Below are 20,050 nucleotides of genomic sequence, written 5' to 3'. Positions count from 1 at the left end.
ATAGCTTTTTTGTGTTTTCTCAATTGCTTACCTGTGGAGCCATCTTAAATAAGGTTGACTACAGAAGTTAACCAGTTGTAGATGTACATCTAATGATTACTTCCATTAGAGTTTCATTAATATCAGTCCAATGCGTCATCAATTATTTTGCTAACATGGCAGATAAATCAAATAATGCCCACAGACACTCAGGCTAAAACATGATTGCCCTTTGGCAGCAGGTGATAGCATTTTATCATCCTGCACACATCCAGTAAAAGAAGGTAAAGCCTCTACATGAACAAACTGTAAATAAAACAGAAACGCATTCACATAAATCAAACTTCCATATTGCTCCACTGTATGAAATGGCTCCATTTACCCTTCATGGCCTTTGTCAGATAGATGCCCACATACTGTTGCACCCAGGTAACAGAGACGGTGATTGGCAGGGGAGAAGGTGGGGAGTGGGTCGCTGTGAAGCAAAGCCTCACGGGTCTGACAGGATGACAGCTCCTAAAATGAGCACCTGTCAGTGGGAGATGAAGAAGAAGGCCTGTGGGGATCTGTTACATACACATAGGACAACCTGTCTGAAAAAATAAGGCGCCTCTAAAAGCTTATCTGTGGCTTCATTAATTCAGAAGAACAATATTTGCTGGTACTTGTGCACTATGAAATGCATAATCGGCTAATTAAATCATACTAACTGGGAGGAACTCACGTGAGATGCATAGATTCTAGAGTGAGCAGGCTTTCCCTCCTCTACAGCATCATTTGTCGAGGAAAAACTAAGAGCATGACAATGACCTTGAGGAAAGCGACAGAAAAGGAGAGAGGGAGAGAGGAGAGAAAAAATGAAAGTGATGTTGGCAGGAGATGGAAGGATGAGAGAATATCGGAAAGAGCCCCTCACCTCCAGTGGGACATGAAGAGCATTAAGAGGTGAGAGAAAACAGCTCGTGGAGGGGACAGAATGTGTGCAGCTGAGGAGGAAGGGGGGTAGAGGTGGAGGAGAATATTAGAGCATGTCCTCTAAGGCGCAGCGTGAATTTAAATGCCACAGCATGTTCATGCCTGTGCTCACTTTTCTACGTGCACGCAAATCATGTGTGAAAGTCTTCAACGTCACCATATGTTCAACCTTTTTGTGCGCCTTTGTCCACGAGACTGAAGGGAGGAACCCCGAGCAGATGAGAAAGCGCATGTGACCTGCCTGCAAAGAGCTGCTGTCAGCGCTTGAGAGGAAAATTTTCAACCATCATATTCATTCCCCACTTGACATCCACTACATGAGCTTATGGATGGTTTCTTTTGGAAAACTGGAGTACAGCTGCAGAATATCAAATGGGACTTTTATACGGCAAAAACCTGCTTCCACAGCACTAAATCACCATTATGTCCATTATGCATATACACGGTAGCTGGAGGGAGACATTATTTTTAGTCAAATGTGACTCTTTAACTGCTGCCGTGATGCTAACTGTGAGCTAAATTAAAGAATTAATAATGTCAGTGGAAACTCTGTGACGCAGCGATTCACTGCTCAACATCACCGATTTCAAAAATTGCTCCAAAAACTTGGGAATCGCAAAACAAAATGTCAACACCCATGACTGATATTTTATACTGTTGGTGGAATAAACAAAAGCAAAATAAACCCTTTAGCTATGCTCAAATTTATTACCAATTGTGAAGAGCTGCAAAGTTTCTTTTTTTTATCTTGTTGTTGTTTTAATTTTCTGGCAGATGTTCTACAAAAAGAAAAAAGTAAAAAAAAGGTTATATTAAGTGAGAGGTAGTCACAAAGCTGTGGCATAATCTCTGCAAGTTTACACTTGCTTTTTTCCAGAGCAATTTTCAACCATTTTCCAGTTTCATTCATCGCTTCAACTCTCAAACGCTGGGAATAAAATGTAGAGAACATGATTAAAAACAGTCTAATTAACCAGATTACAAGATTGCTGCATACTTATTACACTTATTAATCATGTTTCTGCGTGCTCTCATAAAAGCTGTTCTTTTAAGAGTCACAAAAGGAGTCTTTTCATTTCAGCTTTGTCAAAAAGAAAAGAAAAACAATTTTTTTCACCTATATAAGCTAAACATCTTAGCTTTTCTTCTCTGATTTGCACTCTTGTCATTTTACTTTATTTTACAGGTTTTATCCTACTGGCATTCACAGTATTTATGTTTGCAGCACTTCCATCTCCTAATCCATTGTTACATAAGACACATCATTCATGGTGACATGGTGATTCCCTGATTTTGCTTTAAAGTTAATTGGTCACTAAAACAACATGCTCATATTTAGACAAATTCATAAACCAAGGTAGTGCTTTGTCTGACTGATCAAACCATCATTTTACAGCTGAGTTGGCAAAACCGGAGAAACAAAGTAGTGTCTATGTGTGAAACGCTGTGAGAGATCTATGAGGAAATCAGTGAGGATGAAAAGTTATCTCATTTTTAAAAGAACTGGATGAATTAAAGAGGAATTTGAAAAAAAATACAGGTTTTACAATCAGCTTTACAAGTTTGCATATTGGAAAAACATTTTGTTTTTTCAATATTAGAAAAAAAATACAAAAAATAATAAGAATCAAAAACTGGCATCGCATCATCCAGGTGTTTTATTCAAGCTAAGATACAGTATCTAGATACAAAAAGGAAATTCAGAAGTCAAACAATAAACAGAGAAAAGAGAGAGGATAATCATCCCTAATAATTTGGTCCAAATAGTATTTTTATAACAAGCAAACCTACTGTGATAAATGACATTCCTGTTTTAAGCTTGTAGTTGAGTCATGTTGTAAATAATGGCTAACTTGACAGTTATATAACTGGTTTAATTTCCCATCTGAATAACACAAAATGACCACTCTAAAGTGAAGAGGAAGGACAGTTTGTTGTCTGAATGCTAAAAGGTTGTTTTTAAGTGTCTTATTCTGCTCTACAGACCATAATACATTCAGGTCACAGCATAGTTACCCAAGCAGTAGTTGCTGAACACACGATCCCATTATATATCTTATATTATGGTATAAATCATCCCTGCCAAAGTTAATAATATCAAAACTTTATCACACTAACGCCTTTTCTGTTACAGTTTTTGCTGAAGAAGTACTTTGTCTGATGCATATTACACCATTTCAGCAGAATCTTTCACCCAACTCCAAAACAATCTGACTGAATTTTGCTGCTATAGGAACAGCGTGCTTTTACGTAATATAAAAACAAAAGTAGGACAGACAAATTTGCTACTATTTGAAAGATCAAATAATATATTTGTCCTCTATGCTGTCTTTATTTAAAACCACCTTTCTTTAACACCAAAATAAAATCCCCCCTACAGACAGTTTCATCTCAGAGGAGATGCAGTGGTGACATGATCTCTATCTAATTAAATCGAGATTTCATTTCCTGAAGGTTAATGAGGAGTTTATCATCCGTGTCAAAGCCCACTTTCTCCTGCGAACAATGAAGTGAGTTCTGATGCGGTGGAATGCCCGATCGCTACAAGATGAGCGATGAAGCTCGGATCCGAGGGGACAGAAAAGCTGCATTAGTATCCCATGTTTGTTGACAGGCTCTGTATTAAATGCATCTCCACGAATTCTGCCTCTGTTTGCTTTCTGCCACATCCCATCAGGAGGCACGCACGGCTGTCCAGCTCAGCCACTGACAGGGGGGTGAATACCTGGAATTCACCGTAAATGACCTTAACACGTCACCGATGTCTTCACCCTTAAACAGGAGGGGTAAAACTGTCACTCTGAACCCTTTGGCAACAGCTCTCCCCAAACAAACTCATAGCTGGCTGCAGGGAACAAACAACAGCGAAACTAACATATTTTATATTCAGTTTTATTTCTTCTAAAGGCCCTTCAGTGTACAATTATAATTTTTAGATATGGCTGTGGGAGAAGAACAAAAGAGTAATTTGCCAATGATTTATAGGCTACAATTCCTACTGGGGTGTATAATATTAATTTGTTTTTGTAGATAAACAGCTTTTCCCATCAAAAAGGTAATCCTACTTCAACAAATACAGAAACTGTAGAGGGTCCACCTAAAATGCAGTTTATATGATTGTCTATGTTTTTATAAATTATTTATAAAGGCAAGTCATTAAAATCAATTTCTCCCTGGCAAATGTCTAGATGACCTTTAGATCATCAAGAGCGTTTTATTTCTCCTTAATTACAAGTAAACAACCAGATAAGCTGGCAGACCTCTCAGCAGTTCAAACCATCACTTCTTCAGTAAATATTTGACAATGATTTAAGTCACAAGAAGATGGGATATACTTTAATGTTTTTGGCATATACAGCATGTTTTTAACTTAATATGAGTTTTTAGCAAATGTTTAATTAACTTAGAAAGAAACTGTGAATGCTACAGGGTCTAGATGACCCATGTCTGTTAAGTTTAATAAAAAAATTAGCATTTAGAAAAACAGATTTAGATTTGAATAGCCAAAGGTTCATTTTTTTATTCCACCCTTACAAAACCTTTGGATGTTGGCATTTGGTTTGAGTATATGCAGAATCTCTCTTGTTTTTCATTTGATTCTTTATGCTTCACAAGATAATTTGTTGAAAACAGTTCATAAATTAAAGACCTTCCTTTTGTTGAAGGAATGCATATCGCCTGTTGCCTTTCATGACAGATATTTAAACTAAAATCATCTTATAACAAGTTGGACATTTTGGCCAAATCTTGCAAATAGCAATATACATAATCTTTATTTGAGATCTTGTAAGATGTGTTAGCCCTCGGAGCATATGTTGAGAAGACTCTCAGCTACGACCACACTTAAGTTCAGCTCAGTACCAATAAAAGGTTGTAGCCATTTTTGTGTTTGGTAAGTTTGCTATGCAAGCCATCTTGAATTGGGTCGACTTCAAAATGTAATCAACTGTTGATGTTCACCCAATAATTACTTTCTGAAAATATCAATAAAATTTCTGCAGTGGTTCATGAGATATTTTACTTCGGTACAGACAAAGGAACACACACACACACACACACACACACACACACACAGGCAGAAGCATTATCACCTTTTGCCTTTCACAGTGTAAGATAAAAAATAACACAACTATTCAATATACACAGGTATCCTAAAATATTTTGCTGTCTAATGGTGTTCATCAGCTGTAACAGAGAATTAAAGATGAAAGATTACAACCACATCTGCATTTTTGAAAATGTATTACAAAATGCATTTTAACATTTTTTACACTTTGACACAATATTTTTTGTGTTTAGTGGAGAAAATTCTTCCAATATCATATTAACTTAGCATGTCATCCAAGTTTCCCCTTCTGCCAGTTGGTTTACAAACACCTAAAATAATTTTGATTTAAGCCGCTCGTTGATGACATCTCCGCTAACTTCCTCGTTGCCATTGTAAATATATCCAAAAGTGGCTGTAAAGAGTAGAAGCACCCAGAGAGAAACAAAAACAGAGACGAACGGAGGGCACAGAGCTCATTCCAGCGAGCAAGAGATGTGAGATGTTGCCACGGTGATATACCACTCGTGGGAATACCGGTGAACGCAACGAGCCAGGAGAACACACACAGCTGCACCAAAGTAATAAAACAGGGTAACAGAATCGAGACACTATTCAGTCTTCAGAGGCCGGGATTGTCTGGCCTTTTAGCGATTTTGTCAGAGGGAGATTTCTGCTTTTAATACTTCATCTAAGTAGCCCCATGATGGAGCTCTCCCCAGCCGGCACTTTGCAGTCAGTTTATGAAAAGGATTATTTTAAAATATACTGAATTAGATGGCATAAAAACAATAATGTTTTTTGTTTTTTTTTAAATGTGCATAAATTGCAATCCCTTCTGAAAAGTAGGATGGGGCATTTGAACTTGTTTGTTACCTGGTTATCATACATCGTCAAAAACAAAAGGCCATAAATGTTTTTACCCATGTATGCATGTGTATTCACACACACACCAGTGGGCAGGATTTCATGAAAATCTCAAAAATTGATCACTGGCAGTACAACTACAACTGATTGACTTTCAGAGTCAATACTGTACAAAATAGGTTGATAAAAAAATAATGAAGACACCTCCATAAGACCGTTAGCAAAATATCTTGTGGACTGATTTTGAAGAAACTTTAACAAAGTAATTGTTGTATGTACATCTACAACTGATTATCTTTTGGGGTCAATCCAATTTTAGATGACAAACACAGCTTACCAAAGTTAGCCAGCACAAAAATAGCTAAAACGCAGGTGATTTTACAGATATTGAGCTAAAATTTGGTGTGGTAGTAGCTGAAAGTCATCCTCAACATCCTTTGAGAGCTAACACATCTCACAAAATCCAACAATTATTAATATCATTACTGTGATAGATTGTGTATAACATTTACAAGGTTTGACCAAAATGGCTAAAACTCTGACCCCTCTAGATAATCTTAATGTAAAACTCTGACATGAAAGGTAGCGGGCAATGAGTTTTCATGTTCTATTCTGATATATTCTTCTTTCAACACAAGTATTTAGAGTTAAAACTTATTTTTAACATAGATTTTTTTATGAGAAAGATAGGTGCACATCTAAAAATGTCATACTGTATATTAAACATTATCCATGCAGGCTTTTATGTGTGTGGTCAAGTCCAGCTGTGTGGTTACATGTAGGATGTACAGAGAGAAGAGAGAACGAACTGAGCCGAACTGCACTGCTTCTGGTCTTTTTTTGATGCATTGAGGCTTTGAAGTCAATACTGATGTAATTTAAGGCCAGAGGCAGAGACAGACCTACAGATCATTTCATTAGCACCTTGCTATTGCTCTTAATAGGAGAGAGAGGGAGTAACATGGCAAAAATTATCTCAGTTTCTCTAATTAACTCACATGCAAGACTGGATGTTGTGTAAATATGGTGGAAAAGCTCGAATGAAACGCTTGGAAACAATTGGCGTCCTAAAAAGAAAATCAAGGTGATTAAATAAAATCAAATACATTAGACAGCTGCTCATCTTTTGATAACTGCATGCTGAAATTCTTATCCAGGCCCTTCACTATCTCCCCTCTCTTTAGCCTGATCATAAAAAAGAATCTCACACCTTTCTTTTCTGTGCCTCTTACATCACCTGGGATCATCCCCTGATGATCTCATGGAAACTGTGAGCAGTAAGTGACAGTCTGGTGGAGGTTATGCGTTTTAGGGACACAGTGTTGGCCGTCCCATCCCAGGAAACAGAATCCCAAAGGGGGTAAACAGATCTGAAACCTGGCTTAGCAGATGGTCCCCGCTGAGCTGACTCCTCTGATAAGCAATTAGAGGCGCAAACATGACCGCGTTGCAAAGGTACATTCAGAACCAACCTGAGAACATCCCTCTCACCAGGTCTGTCCCCAAATCTGTAGGTTGCTTAAAAGACAGGAAAATACATAACATGGTATGACGTTAGCACCCAGTATTTATCCCTGTAAGGCTCCACAAAGCAAAGTAAGAGGGCATTTCTTATTGAAATAATATGTCACATGACAGTTGCTTTTTACTGCCTCTTAGGTCAGTTTTAGTAGGAGTGGAACCGAACCATCCATCTTCTACCACGGATGTTGCAGCAATAATAACCTGTCCCCTCCATAAAACAGAGGTCGGAATGCAGTGAGCCACATCTCCGCTGATCCCTTCACACCTACACTCAACTCGCTCTGTGTGACTCAGACCTGCTGATATATAGGTGATGAGACAGGCTGAGAAGAGGAGGCAGTTCCTGCTTCACAGACCCATCGACACGCACCATATAACGTGCGCACCAAGATGATGTAGAATGTTAATAACGTAATGCCTGATTAATCCGCTCAGGAATGTTCTCTTGATTCGTTCCAGGCAGGTAGCAACACCACAGGAGATATCTCAAAGTCGTTTTACCATCATTTTGTTTTAGATAGTGACATTTCAGCCTAAATTTGGGAGTAAAATTAATGTTCTTTTTGGTATCTTGTTTGTAAACACACCTTTTTGGACAATTTTATTTGTTCGCAGTCAAAGCAAGTTACTAATAGCTACATATGCCTGTGCAGAAGTTGCTTGTGAGACAAATTTTTTTCTCTGCACCGTTCAATCAAAGGGCTGTTCCATGCATGCTCAGATCAATGTCCTACTGAAAATAAACAAATAAATAATCCCACTGTGAGTAGATAGGAAGCTATAAAACAACATGAAGAATGCTTGTTTTACGGAGAGACAAAAACAAAACAAAACAAAACAAAAACTATCATAATTCACAACTTGACAAGTCTTCACTGAACAAACGTATGATGTAAATAGATTTAATAACAAAACATAACAACCTCTGGTGCAGCTGACCTAAAATTGAGTAAGAATAGACACTTTATGTTTTTCTAATGCAGCCTCAGTGCTCAAAGTATCCAGGAGTGGAATAGAGCAAAATACAAAAAAAAAAAAAAAAAAAAACTTGCTTTTTTTGGGTGGATATTTATCTTTATTTTCTAGTTTGAAATGGAAACTTCAAAGCTGCCATCTAACAAAAAAAAAATGGGAGACACATTGCCGGCTGTCAAAGAACCAAGGGTACCACTTTACAATAAGGGTACCTTTATAAAGTATCCTCCATAAAGTAGCATCCACTGAAGCAGGATCACTATTTGGCAAGATTAATTGCTGTTTTGGTATTCACTCGTGTAAATAATCTGATCCTCAGCTTTCATTTTTAAATAAATAACTCTATATGCCAAAACAAACTTTGCATTTACAAATGCTTATAGTGCTGGCATGCAGGTAACTTAGTGACAAATGTTTGATATTTAAGATGCAAATGATGAAGAATGCAGGTAAACAGTGAGAATGAAGAGTACAGATAAATATCAGCTCAGTATTGAGTCATTATTGTACTTTTTCTCAAATGCACTATAATAGCTTATTATGTATTTGCAGCTTAAACAATAACCCTATTATTAACCATTTATTAATAATTTAGGAAAATACCCTGACTGTAAAGTAATGATTAAGTTTATTTGAATGTGCAATATTGATGAAAGAGCACAGATAAATGTAGGATGGCAATTTGAAATGACTGCAGTTTATTTATTTACTTTGTTTTTGTTTGTTTTTTTGCCAACACAACACTGTGCTCTCATGGGCTGATGTTTACAAAAAAATAGAATTACATTGATACAAAATTATATTGATTGAAAGTGGTCCTATTCAGACCATATTAATAAGCCAACAATGTCTTCCAAAATGTCTTAAAACAGCTCCAATTGTTAACATTTCAAACTGATTCATGCAAACGCTGTTGTTTTAATCTTTACACCACTGTCAACTTTAAAATGGTAGTAATCCAGGATTGTCTTAGCTGCATTCTAATTAGCCCTTAGCTCAAGAGTCGTGTCAGAATTGAACTATTTTTGTATGCCTTTCAAATGTTCAGCTGTCTAGTTAGCGCATTTGTTTAGGTAGCTTTTACAGCAAGCATTGCTGAGAACTAAATATGTATATAAGACCATATATGACCAAAAGAAGAAAACGGAAACCTTTTTTTTTACTTGTACCTTTCTGCAAATACATAAAAAATATGCAAAGTAATAATAAAATTAAAAACTTGGCTTCAGTCTCTTATAAATAAAACCCTTAAAACAGCAGCACTGTAACTAGAGACATTATTTTCACCTGCTTCTGACCCTTTTCGGTGGGATTTAAGAAATGTGTCTGGCAACAGGAGCAGTGCTAGATGTGGGTGGATCGATACATGCTGGAGGTTTGGATCCATTAGGTGTGCGTCATTCTGGAATCACTGAGTCACTCCACACTCCGTCCCTAGACCAAACAAGGCAGCTATGACCAAAATCAGATAGGGACAGGTGACAGGAAGCTTCAAATGACAAACACAAGAAAGGCTGCATCCTTGATAACTGCAAACATGTAGGTCACTGCAGGTCATTTTCTGTTTATCTAGTGATTGCATGATGGTGTGCCTCTTATCTGTCAGTAGCCAAACAAGTTGGTAATTGTTTGAGGTTTCAGCAGAGCAAAAATTATCTTCCATTGCCATTAATGCAACCACTTGTTTTACAGAATTTTTAACTTCCTAATAGTATAGGCGTGTTTTAGAAGAGTGAACGTGGACTTGTACTTAAATAATATTAGAGATTATTAGATATAAACACAATGTGCAATGCTTGTACTTTTTACTTTATTCATTTTAGTTACATTGGCATGATTTATCTTCTGAATATTTTTAGAATGAATGCGCTGATTTCTTGCCAAGACTGAAGGAAACAAGTAAATGCAGACTGTTGCCACAGTGTCTCAGATACATCGTCACGCAAGTCACGGGCTCATTTGATCTAATAAGAAAAAAAAAAAGAAAGCCTAGGCAGCCATTCAAGGGAAACATCACTTTTATGTCTGCTCTCTTGACCTTTCCCTTTGTGAAACCATTTGAGGGTGGCTGGGACAGACAAATGGCACAGGGGCTGCAGAGAGAGAAGACAGTTGTAGGTCATTGGCTGTTTAGCAATAGAGGCACAGGTGGCAAATGGATGAGTTAATAGATAGGAGAATAGAGGAGGGGGTGAAAAAAGCGCCAATGAGTCATCACATGGGGCGCCTCAGAGTTATGACAGGCGTAAAGGGGAGATGGAGGGAAAATCATTCATGAGGACAAATTGAGAAGGACCATTTCAGAAATATAAAACTCTCCCTTGTGTGCTGCAGTTTAATAGCAGTGGAAGGATAAAATGCAACATAGCTCTGCTCTATGTGAAGGATGATACTGAATCTGTCTTACAGTTAAAAAATTGAAGCATGACAGAATGTTTTCTGATAATGAGGTGTCTGTACACTGTAGATGCATGCTCAGATGAGCTCCACTATGTCTGCCTCAGGTAAAACGGCAAGTGAGTAAATTCCTACCAAATCAAACTTTACAAGACCATGCCAGAGCTCCCTGTTGGTTCTTCTTATGCATTACCACTCAGGCTCCTCCAATGATCTTCCACTACTCAGGGCACGGCTTATGTTTCAGATGTGGCAGCAGTGCGGAAAAACCAAGCCAGCAGAACTGACCTCACGCATTTGACCCACGGTCCAGCTGTGTGCAGAAATTCTGAACCCCAACTAAATTTTAGTACAGCAGGAAATTAAAAACTAGCATCAACAGCAGCATCATGAATCCACACGTGTTTACAAAAATAACATAACCTAAAGTCATTCTTTCTTTACAAAGACTGAAAACAGATACAAACAAAAAAAGATCTTGCTGAATCTAATTTTACAACAAATACAATCTAAAAATAACAAAGTCAAACAAAAATAGAATGCATTCAATAAGAGAACAAAGTGTACAGATGTGCTATCAGGATCCATGTGGGTGTGCTTGAAGCCAAAACCTACCATCAGCATAAAAAGATCCCTAAACTGATTATCCAAAAATGCTGTTGCAGATATTTTCAGTGTTTGCCCTTTTAGGTTTGGTGCATTTGGCAACTACAGCACAACACAAATCACAAAAATATGAATTATTTCACAGGTTCTGCATGCCATAAAATTCCGAATTCTGTACTAAACACAAAAAATAGTTCTAGAGGGAAACTGACATTAAACTTTTTTATGATTGCTTACACACTACAATATTTGTTTCCACAATTAGCTAAACTTCACATTCAAGTAGTGAAACACTAGCCCAGATCTGTACAATGGCAGCCTCACACTTTTTGCAAATCACTAAATAACAATTTGCAAAACACTGAACACATTTATCTCATGTAAACACAGAAGTACATCATAATGTCACTTAACATAATTATCAAGTATAAACACATTATTGATGTAGCATTATTGATGAAGCTCGTTGTAGCTTCATTTTAAAAATTGTGCCAAAGCAATTGCAAAAAACACTAAATAAATAAACAAATAACGAAAATAATTGAATTATTCCTGCTGTATGTCCGAATGTTTAGGCTTCAGGATATTGGTTTAGAAAACACTCTTTTACAGTGACACAGAGGGCAGGTCAGCGAATCACAGGAAGAATAAGATTCATTCTCAGAGTGAAACTTTGTAATTTTATGGCATCCCATCTGGTAGCTGATCAAATATTTGCGTGCAGACCAAAGAGATATGCCAAATAATCAACTAACAAATACCAGCATTGATTTTTAAAGTGCAACTTTTGTTCCATTCTAATTTATAAATGCCTATTTTATTTTCATCAGAGCTTTGGGCAGGCAGCTTGCATATTATTATATGCTTTTATTAAAGCTGATACTCTGCCAAGGTTGAACCACACCCATCCCTTTCTGCCCCCCCTCCTCTGCCTGCTGCAGGGAGTGTTCCCTGAGGTCCACCCTGCATAAACAGTAATTCATCACCTTTTAGTCAATTTAAATCAATACAGATTGGATTCCAATTGACTGAACTGATACAAGTTGGCAAGTGACAAATAATGAATGAGCTGTGCAGCTAAAACTCAACCACTAAGAAAACTGTAAAGGAAGCAAGAAGGAATCCTGAAGGTGCTCAGAGAGCACATAGTTTATGTAGGGTAGTTCTGCAGAAGCTTGTTAATCACTTCTTTATTCAAGTCAGGTGTGTCAAAGCAGAGAGACATGTAAAACATGCAGGATAGTGACCCTCAAGTACCAGGATTGGGCACTAGTGATGTAGAGGGAACAGGAGACAGAGTTTCATTATGAAAAAAAGCTTTGGTAGGTGTCACAAAAAACAGGAGTGATCGAAATATTGTCCACAGCTACAAATTTACATAGAAATGAGAAGAATAATCCAATATTATATTTCCAAAAGTGTCAGAAGTGTATGAGCTTATGTAGGCAGCTGAACAATTTCTGTAAATGTGTATCAGTCCCACACATCTGGTTGGAAGACTTTTTTTGGAGGACACAATTACATCATTCTGCTTTTTGAGACCCATACACAAAAAAAACAAAACTATTTTCAATAATAAAAAATAACTAAATGGAATATTTCTTCAAAGGGATTTTAGGATTTGTGTGAGAATTGAAGGATTCCCCCAATCATATTCATGCAGAAATGCAGACAAAAAGTATCATAAGTACCATTCATACAAAAAAATATAGTTTTATGCAAATGAATGAGGCAATTGTCACAGAGAGGCTCTCTACATGAGACAGTGTGTCGCATGTGTGCCGAGGAGTTTACTGACTGCATTGAATTAGTTCCACTCTTTACAGAAAAGGGTAATTAGCCAAAACAGAAACACACAAATTTACACTTTGAAGCATGCACACGAGAGACCTCCCTCACATGCACAAACACATAACAAGCAGAGACGTACTGTGTCTGCTGAAGCAAACCTGCCTCTGATGCTCACACATTAAAAAAAAATAAATTAAAAAAGAGATGCAAACAGACTCTGGCAACACTCTCTGTAAAAATAGTAATAATCACTCTAATATTAACAACACATATGCTTATAAAAGCCCAAAGGATAGTCGTACGCATAGAGATAAGCACGCACACTCATTGCACAACATAAACAATGTCCGCCTAAAAAGTAGAACACTGAATGACAGCTGTTCTCTGTGCAGGGAGAAAGGCAATCATGGGGAGTGTGAGAGAACACTTATTTTCACCACAACAGGATGTTTGCGGAAACACAATAAAACACACCCACAGGATCTTTGCACATCGAATAATCTCACCTTCCTGCCAACACACACAAACACAGTCACTGAAAGCAACTTTTCGCACCTAAGCAGATAATGAAGGGAGTAATTGCTGGTAGAGGGAAGAAGTGCCATAAAGAAAATTAGGCTTCCTGTCAAAAGTTTTGCTGCTTTACTTGTGCTTTGTTTAGTTTTGTTTTCCGTAACAGCAGCTTGAATCCACGCGCTGTCCATTTTTGTGTAAAGGCAGACAGATGTGTTGCATTTGCTGTAATTTTGGATGATAGAAGTCAAAAAGCAGAGTGCCACTCAGTGCAGGGTGGATGGGTAAAGGCAGTGGGATGACCACAAGGATTAGAGAGCAGGCCGTGTGAACAGATGGTCCCTGGTTGCCACCCAAGATCCCATTAAGAAACATGGCAGGACTGACCTATTTCTGGACCCACCATGCTGTGCAAGCCCACTGTACAGAGAGATAGAGAGAATATCTACATTCAGAGTTTATAATCCATGCTATTTTACTTGGACATTACAGGATTACATGCATTGTTACTAAAGCAGATGTTGAAGTCAAGTAGCTGAGATGCTGCGATAGTGGAGTGCGAGAACACTCGTATTTCCAGCTGTCCAAGCAGTCACTTCCTTCCTCGGACGTGCCCTTGAGTGCTTAATGAGGTCTTTCAACAAAGCAACTGGGGTGATACGGTTGTCAGAAAACTGATGAGCAGACCAGAGGTGCTCTTCTTCTCACCCATCTTCCCGAAGCAGTGGCATTGTGTGGACAGCTGTCCCAAAGAGCTCAAAGAGACACATCCTCCAGCAGCTGGGACTAAGTCATTTTGTCCTCAGAGAGACTTTTACAGGATAATTGATCAATCATTATTCATTCCCGACAGTTTTAAAAAGCCTGAGTATCGCATAAGGCATAAAGATGCAAAGATACATTTCAAATACAAACTTTCACAGTTGTATATTTTTTAATTTCCTTAACTTTAGTGTTTTACGTCCTTATACATATTTCCTCAAAAATAAATTCTGCTTAAAATTTATTAAAAACATGATGGAATTAGAGACTTAGCATTCCCTGGAGGAATGAAGCTTGCCCAATGCTTTTAGTACCTGAGGGTTAAACTAAAATCATCTTATGTTGGGAAATTATGAAGTTAAATCCATTTTGGTCAAACATTAAAAATAACATGATCTCACTCAATGACGTAAGATTTCAAGCTGTTAGAGTATGTGTTGGGATTGACTCTCAGCTACTACCACATCAAAATGTACCTCAATGTCTTTAAAACTGACTGCGTTACAGCCTTTGTGGTGGCTGAGATGGATTAGCTGTGGTTGTCATCTTCAACTGGGCTGACTTCGAAAGTTAATCAGGTACAGATGGACATCCAATGATTAATGTCTGAGACTTTCAATAAAATCCATCTATATTCATGAGATATTTTTGCAAAAAACAAACAGGTTTAAATCCAACATTTATTATAGCAATTTTAGGCAAAGATCTTGCACAATGTATAGTGCTTACAGTATGTGTTGGGGACGGCCCTCAGCTACTACCATGTTAAATTTTAGCTCAGTGTCTGTAAAATTGGCTGAGTTATAGCCTTAGGTGGATGAGCTGGGGTGGTCACTTTGAATTGTGTTGGCTCCTAAATTTTGTTAGTTTTAGATGTGCATCCACTGGTTACTTTTTGAAAGTTAGATTGAAATTTGTCAACTGGGTTATGACAAAGACACAGGAATGCACAGATGCACACACACACAAAGACATGGGCTAAATTATCAACCACCTTTTTTCTTGTGGCAGCAGGCAATTAAGATTAAACCTTACCTCTACCTGACTCTACATCTTATGAAAAGTTGGACGCAGTGGATGACATGAAGAATGAGTACTAAGGATGAGTTTGAGACCGTCTCTTCTCTCACGCCCAAGCCTGTCTCATTACAACCAGATGCCCTCTGTGGTTCAGCTGAGAAACAGCCTTGTTTTTTTTATTGAAAGTAAACACAAATCTTTCAATTCATGAAGGACTGACCCTGCCCTGCAGTTCTCTGAATGTTTACATCCACCCACGGAAAATTACCAGTGAACGTATCTTCATACATGCACTGCAGTTGTTAAATTCACAAGGCAGTATCTTAAAGGATCTGTATGTGAGACCTAATGTCTGAATTCAACAGACTGGATAATAAACAGACCTAACCCCACGAGCGCTGTGCACAAAGGCTATGAAATGTTAGACTGAGTGCATATGTAGTTCCTTTTTTCATAGTAAACATCTGACATGTCTCAGTGGGAAATGCACAGGTGTAACTATGGTGACTGCATTCCATTTGCAAAGGTCTTGTTGTTGTGCATGCTTACTGGATCACTAAGAACTGCTTCCCTATCAGTGCTGCAAAATCTCCTTTTGCTTGTCAGTATGTCAAAAGGTCATCAGTAGAAATTGTCATTTGTCGTGTCTGTGCATAATTCACATGCAACTGGATTTTATTATGATTTTTCTAACACTTGACTGAATTGTAACAGAAACTGACAAAAATATAAAGATCATGAGGATGCTAGTGTAAAAAAAACCTCTTCTGAAGGAAGATAAAAACAATTAGACGCTTCTGCCAGAAAAGACAAACAGCAAAACTGACAGACATATTTAAGCAAAAGCCAAAAGAATATATAATAATAAAAAACTAAATTAAATCACACAATATAAATCAGCTGCAAGACTATGTTTGGATTATGGCCTGCATCCTTGGACGTGCATGTTGATCCATTACCCACTTAAACTACTAGGAAACTAATAAGAAACTAATAAAAAGGAATCCTTGAGCAAAATTCCACAAAATTCAAACAAATATTTAAAAATGCATAACCTAATTTCTTTGCTTTTACTTAAAATCAAAAATGCAATAACTATGATTTTGCTGCCTAAATAATACCACAAATTATTATTTTATAGGGGTGATAAAATAATATAATAAATAAAAAATTTATAGGTATTTTAATGCATAATAATTCTAAAGTAACTGTACCTATGTTTTTTCTCTGCTGTTTTGCTCGTTGTAAAGTAACACTGAGAGCCTGACAAGCCAGTGCAAGTTTATTAGCTGGGTAATTATTCCCATAGCGAGCCTGCAGAAGGCTGTATATATTTCACCTGCTAACATGCTAAAGCTCGTAGCTTGTTGGATTGAAGTAAAGTAACAGGTGAGAGGGAGCACTGCTCATTACTGAGACCAGAGGAAACTGTGTGTGTGTGTGTGTGTAGGCGGGGGTAACGTTGTCTCTGGTAACTTATTAAAAGGCATTTAAACTGTAGTAACAGTATGATGAAAAAATTGTGTGGTTTTGACACTATGATGTTTTAACTCCGTGGTATACCTTGAAACCGGTTATCAGCCCATGCCCAAGGTCTGCCATTAAAACTCTCCTGCACCTTGTAATGGGGGTTACTCTGAAGGGCAAAAAGACTTGATTTACTGCATATGTTCCAGAGTTTATGTGAGAAAAAAACTAGAACAAAAAATTCAGCTGCTACATTTTTATCCTGCAAAACATATTAGTTGAGAGTTTTAGATATTATTGTAGAAAACGTATTTTGGACATGTTTCCCCCAAGATGTTTGTGATTGCAACTTGACTCTATAAGAAAAAGGTTGAAAAATTAATCATTTCACACCTTGGGTGGATTTATATTTGTCTGGTAATTCAATAAGCCTGAGGGTATACTTGATCTTTCACTAACAGTAAAGTCATCAAGGCAAACAAATCAACCAGGATGGAGGGCTCTGCCTACCAGAAACAATCCATCTCAGTCTGCTTTTGTTTCTTTTTCACTTGAACAGAACAAAACCACCTGTGTGTGTGTGTGTGTGTGTGTGTGTGAGCACAAAAGAAGCCGTGTTTTTTGGTGTGTGGTTTTATTTCTGCTTTGCTCTGCCCAGGCAGACAGGCCCACTAATGCCAGATGACTGAGCACCACTACACAGCAGTTGCTATGGTTACCAGCCAGGTTCTGTGTACACGGATACTCCTTGCAATTTCAATCTGCAGTAAAGCACTGATGGAAGAGCAAAAAAGCTCCACAACAAATCGCCTAACCACCCACACGTGCGCACACACACATACAGTACATTACATACCCACAACCGCGTGAGAGATCTTGCTTTTACAGTATAGTATATGTAAAAAAATACTTGCAAACAAGAACCCACGGATGTGCATGTTCCACCCACATGATGAGCCAGTCACTCACCTTCACGGAGCACTCCGTGCTTGCAGTATTGTGCTGCATATCATTAGAGTGAGCACCGTAAGGAAACACGGCCTGGTGTGCAGAATTATCACCTGCACCAGAAGTAGCGCAAAACCCAGTAGGTGAAACACTGGGACACCTCTAAGCTTAGAAACCCCTTTTAAGCAGCCTGGGCCTCATTTCTCCTTGAAGGTAGCAAGCAATCTGTTTTACTTTCAGTTTGCCCATCTGTTTCTGCTGGCGTTTTTCTCTCGCTCTCACTTTAAATCTCTCTCACACACTTACAGCACACAGAGGCATGCATACAGGGCAGATTGGGAGCTGAAGATGAAAGGGAAAGGGAGCTGTGTCCGTGCCAGTGGAGCTGTGTGAGTGGGAAAGTGATGAAAGAGAAGCTCATTTAGTAAATTGACAGCTCCCTTCAGGATTTTTTTTTTCCATCTTCTCCTCCATAAAAGGCCCGAGTCTTTCTCAACTCCAAATTTATTCTCATCAGGCAAGAGGAAAGTGTTACATTCCAGCACACATTAACAGTGACTTTGTTAGTGTTTCACTTTGGGTTTTAGCTCCTCTTCTTTTTACTCCCACAACTGTTTCATTCAGTCCACAGTGGATGTCGGTGCAAAAACAGATCAACTGTGATTACAGCTGAGATGTGAAAAGGAGAGCTTAAACACACACGTCTAGCAGAAAAAAACAAATGTTTATGCATGATCTGTTAGCCTCACTAGAACAAAAATGCATAAATTGACAGGCATTGTGTACATGCACTGCATCTTTTTGGGAATTCCTATACAAATAAAATACGCTACACACAGCAGTAAAACCCATGTCTATTTTCCTGTTGTGGAAATCAGCAAACACAGTTCATTAAGTTTATGCCATACCATTAAAGTTATGAAATGAACATTCCTTGAAAGAATGTATATCTCCTGCGACCCTGCATGCCAAAGTTTTCAACAAAGATCTTGTGTTATTTGTTAGCACTCAATATGTAACGAGGTTGACTCCCAGCATTCAAAGGGTTGGGCTAACAGAGGCCCAGGACAGTCTAAAAGATGCTGCAGAAGGACCACTGCAGCAGAAAGAAGGTTGGACTCTGCCAGAAAATTCTGAGATCCAGCCAGGTCTGAGCCTCTTTCACAATCAAATTAACTACACTGCTCCATGTCATCCCATTGGATCTGTGTAAAACAGGTGAGAAAACAGCAGCATGTGGCGGACAACTCAGGTCAGAGCATCAGTTGCAGCTCAGATTGCTGAAAGAAATTAAGTTTTAGATTTCCCTTATTGGATCAAAGAGCTCCAGTGAGTTTGTACTTGAGTTTGGGAGGATTTCGATGTTTGTGTTCAGTAGGTAATGCAAAACTTACCAGAACTCTGCCAGTGAGTGTCTGAGCAGAAATCATGACTCCGGCCCAGTCTTTGACTGAAGTCATCCATCCCACCTCACTGGCTGCTGCCTCCTCTTTCTCATCAGGACCCTTTGTTGTCTTGTCTGCTGCCTGATTGTTGGCAGGATTATTCACCTTCCGAGCCTCCTGAAAGAAAATAACAAAAATAACCAAATGAAGGTATGTAATAAAAAGAAATAAGAGGACAGAACAAAGCCATTCACACTGTTAAGACACATCAGACCCTCTGGGTTAGTCTTATATCCTTTAATATTTAATATTATCATTAGTGGCCACATGTAAACTCACATACATAATATAACTACTACAAGAATTATTCCAATGTATATTGCTCTAGCTGATTTGCACATATGATTTACATCAATCATTCTTTAGGGGAAGAGGCATATCACTGCTGCTGTCACGCAGGCCCTTCAATGCTTCTTCCCCTGTCCTTATGAGTGAGCAGACCTGCATAGCAGTTCACCAACAAGCTTTCCTTGGCACAGACACAGCGTGCAGCTGTTCCTCTGCAGCCATTCACTCACTCCTGACTTTGACACTAGCTGGCTCTCAGCTTCCCTGTCCTTCTGGCAGAAAAATTTAATGAGTAGGTTTCCTTATGTTTAAAGCCACTGAGGCAACAAATTCCAGCGATTAAATACACAGCTGCAGAGATATCTGCTCACATACAACAGTAAAAGTTCACTACGTAGTATTTCTGCAGGGTGTAATAATAGTGCCATTATAGATCAGCCCATGAGAG

The 20,050-nt window shown here is 38.2% G+C and overlaps 1 protein-coding gene across 27 annotated transcripts in view; it reads right to left on the bottom strand.

The window, feature by feature from the left end:
- Positions 1–20,050, bottom strand: part of kcnma1a (potassium large conductance calcium-activated channel, subfamily M, alpha member 1a) — a 135,000-nt gene that overhangs the window by 79,515 nt on the left and 35,435 nt on the right. For all 27 annotated transcript variants that reach the window (XM_037973469.1, XM_037973472.1, XM_037973473.1 and 24 more), the window contains exon 2: positions 19,264–19,431. In XM_037973469.1, coding sequence (XP_037829397.1) covers positions 19,264–19,431 — 168 coding nt within the window. The remainder of the gene's footprint in view (positions 1–19,263; positions 19,432–20,050) is intronic.

This window comes from Kryptolebias marmoratus, linkage group LG22 (genome assembly GCF_001649575.2).
Source record: "Kryptolebias marmoratus isolate JLee-2015 linkage group LG22, ASM164957v2, whole genome shotgun sequence".
Lineage (NCBI taxonomy): Eukaryota > Metazoa > Chordata > Actinopteri > Cyprinodontiformes > Rivulidae > Kryptolebias > Kryptolebias marmoratus.
Note: the sequence above shows the minus strand (reverse complement) of the source record. Positions and strands in the feature narration are given on the sequence as shown.